The following is a 6,639-nucleotide window of genomic DNA, read 5'->3' on the forward strand; positions in this document are numbered from 1 at the left end:
CATTGTATATATATACCACATTTTCTTTATCCATCTTCTTTGTCCATCTGTTGATGGACATCTTGGCTTTTTCCATAGTTTGGCTATTGTGGACATTGCTGCTATAAACATTGGGGTACATGTACCCCTTCGGATTACTACATTAGTTCACTCATTTTTAAGTAATGTTACATAATCATAATTAGATAGTCTAATATTGGGATGACAGAAAGTTTCAAGTATATGGCAGGGGTAGGAAGGCAGTAAGAGATTGAAGTTAGAAGTTAATAATAATATCTAAAACTGAAAAACATAGGAAAATACCTTGTAAGTATAGTATTTAGAATAGGGAGGCAAATGCCAAACAGTAAAAAATAAATCAGGTAAAAATATTGAAAATCTTGAAAGCAGTGACTTTTGGAAGGCAAGAAGTTGAAAGAGAGAATGGAACTCTTTTATACTAGTAAGAAGACTTATAGAACAGTTTGACTTTTTAACTATGCATGTATGTGATTAGAACAAAAACAAAAGAGACATCTGGGAGCTGAGTTCTAAAACAGAGTTATAAAACTAATGAATAATCCAGAGCCACAAAGTTGATCAACTGACCTGGCAAATAAAGAGAATTCACAACTGAGAAAATGGAGATCATTTAACTAAGAAAAAATTAGAAATAATTACATTTAGCATTTTCAGAAATAAAGTATCATATCAATGAGAAAATGATGAGCACCTTAGTAAAAGGACATGAACAGGCAAAACGTAAGAGGAAGAATACAAACTGAAAATATTTAGAAATATGTTCAGCCTCTCTATTAATCAAAGAGATGCAAATTATCACTTTTTAACCGTCAGATTGGTAAAAACTAGACATATTCCTAATACCCCTATTAGTGGGTGTGGAATATGAGAGAACAGATACTTCTGGTGGTAGTACAAACAGGCACAATCTTTCTGAAGGATACTTGGCAATATGCATGGAATTTTTGATTGTCCATTTAATTAGACCCAATAATTTAAAATCTGTGTAAAAATTCTTTATAAAGCTGTTCATTGCAGTGCTATTTATAATAGTGACAACATAGATGACCTATATTTCCATCAACAGGGATCTGGTTAAACAGGTAATGACATGCCCATTCACTGGTCCATATAGTCAATAAATTGAGGATGTATGGTCATGAGATAGATAGATGATAGATAGATAGATAGATAGATAGATAGATAGATAGATAGATGAAGAAAGGGAGAGAGAGAGGAAGGAGTAAAGGGAGTAAAGAAATTAGTTAAAGAAAGAGAAAGTACTTATGAGGTTGCTGCGATATTCACCAAAACATTAATATTGGTTTTCTCTAGATAATGGAAATACAGATAATTATACTTTTTTACTAAGAAGTATTATATACTAGGTTATATAAAGGATAAGAAATTCTACTAGAGTATAAGAATAACTTAAATATTTCAGTATTACTGTAATTAAGTGATTTATAAACTAATGTGGGACTCTCATAACATGGATTAGTACCCAAAAAATGAAGAGAAACATTTCAAAACTTGATTTGGAGGCAGGAGAAGAAAAGTGGGAGCCAGGGGCTCTAAATATGAGGGTTTTTATCAAAATCATGAAGATCACAATTTGGAATCTGTCGTGTACCTCTATTTCTTTTAACTGTGTGTAACTGCAAAGAAGCTGAGACATTTTGCTTCCTTTCCATTTGCAGGTGACATACAAATTGGAATGGAGGATAAAAAAGGTCAATTAGAAGTCGAAGTTATTAGAGCACGAAGTCTCACACAAAAACCTGGTTCCAAGTCTACACCCGGTAAGGAAAGGTGGTACTGAGTTTGGACAAGAGAATCTGACATAAGCAAAAAAAATCAAAATATTTGCTGCATTCGAATTCTATATGCTTCATTCTGCATCATCTGATTGATCAAAAAGGCAGCTTTTCTGTATTCTTTGATTCTATAAAAATGGATCTGGGCTTTCCTTGCACCATTATTCTGTCAGAAAGTATAAGGAAGAGTATTATCAAATTAAGAAAAGTTTAGTTATGAGTATTTCTTAGCTTGTGTTGGTTATTTTTTTCCTGTACATTTACAAATGAAAAGGAATTTTTTTTTAGTTTTAAGCATAAAAAAGAAACAATGAGCTTTAAGTTCTACACCTGAACTGTGATGCCCGCTCTACCCCAGGTCAGTCAGTCTTGGGTTAATTTTGCGCACATTTACTGGGAATGAGGAAAATGCCAGTAGAGGTAACAGAAGAGCTTTAAGGAAGAGAAGTTATGGAGCACCAGAAATTTAAAATGATTTAAATAGTTAACGGGAAACTTTTCACTATGCATCTCTAATTCTCTAGTAAGGCATTCTCTAATCAAATTAACTTAACTTGAAGGATTAACTTCTTATATGTTAAATATTACTTTGTTCAGCTCCATACGTCAAAGTGTATCTTTTGGAAAACGGGGCCTGTATAGCCAAGAAGAAGACAAGAATTGCACGAAAAACCCTTGATCCTTTGTATCAGCAGTCCCTGGTGTTTGACGAAAGCCCACAGGGTAAAGTTCTTCAGGTCGGTAACAGTGTGACTGTTTACATTATAATGTCCACATTATCCATATAAACTCTGAGGAGATGGTCAAACATGAGAATAGGTTTCAGTGAGGAGAAATGTAGTGTGACATCCTTGAGTAGAAAAAGACAAATTGTTAACTTACAATATAAACAATATGTAGTATTAAAAATATCTGATGGATCTAAGGGAAAACACAATTTTTATTTTCTCTCCCTTCTTTTTTTCCTTCTCTCCATCCTCTCCTTCTGCTTTTGCCCTGCTTTCCACACCCCCTCTTCTCCATAGGTAGGTAGGTTGGTAGGTAGGTAGGTAGGTAGGTAGGGAGACAGATAATCAAGACAAATGATGCTCATGTTTTATTGAGCATTACTATGTGCCAGACATGGGATACAAAGAGGAAGAAAGGAAAGAAAAAGAGAATATTCAGGACTGGTGAATGTCAGATGCATTGTTAAGAAATTACATACATTACCTCTTTTTTTTAAGATTTATTTATTTTAGAGAGAGCACGTGGCAGGGGCAAGGGGGAGCAGAGGGAGAGAAAATCCCACGCAGACTCCGTGCTGAGCGTGGAGCCCGACTCAGGGCTCCATCTCATGACCCCAAGACCAAGAGTCAGACGGTCAACCAACTGCACCACCCAGGCGCCCCCATACAGTACTTCTTTTAAACATTTTAACTACCATGTGCATAAAATATCAGAGTCCCCATTTTAAAGATTATGTATGAGGATCACAGAGATTAAATAATTTGGCAAGATTACTCAGTAAGTTGAAAAGGCAGGTTTTGCCACTCCTGCGTCTGTAAGCTGGGCAATGAGTTCAGTTGAGAACCGTTACAGATGACCAAAGGATTGGAAAACAGAACCTTAGGAGTAGGAGTAAGTGTAATGGAATGCTTATCTGAAACCAGTAGGAGCTGACCCATATTGTGCTAACTGCCCGTAAACTCTCTGACTTACTAATCATTTGATCAAATCAGAATTTTCAGGCAAATGCTCAAAAGGCAATGTGTGCTTACAATTATTTTTCAACCTGTCCCTTCACTAACAAGTACATAATATAAAAGAAATGTAATGCATGTTCTCATTCTTTATACATACTTCATCGTATACACACTTTACTGTACGCTGAATTACGTTGTTTTGCCCTGCTAACTTGCACAAATTTTAATTTTTGTATCTTTATGGTACTGCACATCACTTACAAGGTAGTAGTTACTAAAGAAGGTATTGAATTCGCATATAAACAAACTTGTATATTTATTTCTTTAACATGGTTTATGTAGCTAATACCCCTCATTGACTGGGGAAACATTACTTGCACTCTATCAGATCTAAAAATTCTTGGGAAGTGTCTCTTTGAGCACCTTAGTGTTAGTATCTTTCTATCGGTTCTACCTCCTTGGTGTCAGTTATATTCATTTCCTCTGCTTCCCTGACTGGCTCACTTTTACAAAATAGTTGCTTTCAACTCTTCAAATGTGAAAGAAAGAGACGTTCAAGTTTTATTGCATTTCTCTGTCTCTGCAGGTGATTGTGTGGGGGGACTATGGCAGAATGGACCATAAATGCTTTATGGGTGTGGCTCAGATCTTGTTGGAAGAACTCGATCTATCCAGTATGGTAATCGGATGGTACAAGTTATTCCCACCATCATCCCTGGTGGATCCCACACTCACTCCCCTAACCCGCCGGGCTTCCCAGTCATCTCTGGAAAGTTCAACTGGGCCTCCCTGCATCCGCTCATAGTGAACTCATACCAGAGTCATTCCAGTGAAACTCTACCTTTCAGGATAATAATCTGAACCAGATATTTCATGATCAAAAGCATTGTTGGAGACAGACAATCAACTTGTGTTTTGCCTGTAGTAGTTTTTCAATAATATGTCCCACTTGTTGTTTAAAACCTGGCTTCATATGACAGAACAAGGCAGTTTATCAAATTACAGTAAGAGTCAACATGCTAGTGAGAGTCACTGATGCTTCTGACAAACAGAAAAAGAGGAAACTTCAAATCCACACAAACACACACACACACACACACACATACACACACAGGCATGCGCACACCCCAAATTGAACAAACTGGAAACTCTCACTCTGAAAAGTTGTATTTTACACATTTCTGCACAAACCACAAGCAGTGTTATTTCCCTGGTGTTTGAAAAGTTGTGTTCTTCTGTGTGTTTTTGTGTGTGTGTGTTATTTGATGGGTTTTGGTTTCTTGATTTGTTTTATTTTTCACTGTATTTGTTATTTCCACTATTTTTGGATATGTCATGACAGGCCTCATGATGCTTACAAAGACCCTTCCTTTCTTTTCCCAAAAGCACCAAAAAAGGGCTGAAACAGTCTCTGTGGCATCTCCCCAAAGTGTGCAACTACCAGGCAAGATGAGGCCAATGAAGGGTTTCACTGGCTTTCATTTTATAATCCTTCAGTCTTATGTGCGGAAACCCAGAAAACAAAAAGTTATCTTCTGGAACAAATAATCACAGAATCACTTTTTTTAAATGAAAAATAATCTGTTTGTGTTCTAAAAAGTTAATTTATTTTTTCCATTGTTTTTCATGGAAGACTTTTAAAGAAGTCAATCTGCAACTAATGCTGGGAACTAAAACTAACCGCATAATTGTACTTTGGAAACACTCCTTGTAATAACTTTTTCTTCCTGATATCTCCCCATAAAAGTATATGCTCGTGTGTATAAACCATACTTTTGACTTCCCAAAATGGTGACTAGAAACAGATTTGAGCCTAAGACACTTTCAGCTATGCCCAGGCTTCTCGGCCATGTCTCAGTGTAGACACACCCATCTGCCCTGGAAAGAGCATGGTATGAGCTGTCCAGTATTGCACTGGAAATTCCAGCTGAAATATTCTGCACTAAAGTAATGTTTTTATCCAATTTTAATTTACATTTCTTTGAGATTGATGCAAGCACAAAGCTTGACTTTTTAATGCAAAGTATCTTACTTTGGGGGGTGGGGAATAAAACAAAGTCAACTTTCAACTTGCATTTTCTTCATCTGAGTTTTTCTTGGCCTTGAATTTCCCTTGTGACATTCTGTATACGTGCTACAAAGTGCAGACTCTGCGAGTGCACTGATATGTTCTCCCTCCTTTTATGAGTCACTCAATTTTTGTGATCACACAAATAGAGCAGCATGACTTGGAACTGTTCAAAGCTGCATGCACGTTTTGTTAAAAAAAAAAGTAAAAAAGAAAAGAAAAAATGAAAAAAACCACAAAAGGTTATTTAATAATGTATGTTAGTTCCACCTTAGGCCAGCTTGTATGTTGCATGTACTTGTACAGTTTGCTCGTTAATTACTATACTGAAATAACCAAGAAATCTAAGCCATCCATTTTTGTTATAGACATTTTGCAGGTTTTAGCCAGACTCCGTCTATGAGTTTGGGGTGAAATGTCTATAGATGGACTTTATTTTTTACCCTCCGGAAAACGTGATGTAGTATGGACCAAATTCCTTCTAATTAATATTTTGGTGTAGATTCCTACCGTGGGGCTGTACCACATGTAGACACTGTGTACACACTAGGTTTTAATCCATAGACATACTGCCTGCACCAAGTGAATTATTTATTATTATTTACACATGCCAGAATTACCTGCCCATCATTCCACAGGGCACAGATTGACCACTACTCACCATGCTGAGCAGGAAGAACTGAAGCATTGGTGCACTTCTACTAGATTCCGTTCTGTCTTAGTGGCCAACAATCAACTAATTATAATTGGGTAGTATCTTTCTATTTTGACCACTTGTCTTAACACTCCCCTGTGCTTTTAAAATGAACAACTCATGTATGTAAACATGTTTAATAAAATTTACTTTTCATGTCAGTTGGTAGCCATCTGTGTTCTATGTTTTGCCAGATTTTCATTGTGGGTTCTATGGTGCAAAATGGGAGCCAGATCTTGGGAAAGGGAGGCTGGGATTTGTTGTCTGCTGTGGGCATTTGACTTGACTTGTCACTGCCCTATATATGTCTTAATCTACGCCCAAAGGGTACTTTGCATCACATACAAGTTTTCACTTTGTCAGCCTGTCTAAGTG

General features: G+C 36.6%; 1 protein-coding gene across 50 annotated transcripts in view; it reads left to right on the forward strand.

Moving 5' to 3' along the window:
* Positions 1-6,425, forward strand: part of RIMS1 (regulating synaptic membrane exocytosis 1) — a 488,993-nt gene extending 482,568 nt beyond the window's left edge. For all 50 annotated transcript variants that reach the window (XM_081828536.1, XM_081828518.1, XM_081828521.1 and 47 more), the window contains 3 exons: positions 1,701-1,802; positions 2,415-2,554; positions 4,089-6,425. In XM_081828536.1, the coding sequence (XP_081684662.1) occupies positions 1,701-1,802; positions 2,415-2,554; positions 4,089-4,307 (461 nt within the window). In that variant the 3' untranslated portion in view covers positions 4,308-6,425. The remainder of the gene's footprint in view (positions 1-1,700; positions 1,803-2,414; positions 2,555-4,088) is intronic.
* Positions 6,426-6,639: the final 214 nt, after the last annotated feature.

The sequence above is a fragment of the Leptonychotes weddellii genome, chromosome 8 (genome assembly GCF_054177405.1).
Source record: "Leptonychotes weddellii isolate Sample4059 chromosome 8, ASM5417740v2, whole genome shotgun sequence".
In the NCBI taxonomy this organism is placed as follows: Eukaryota; Metazoa; Chordata; class Mammalia; order Carnivora; family Phocidae; genus Leptonychotes; species Leptonychotes weddellii.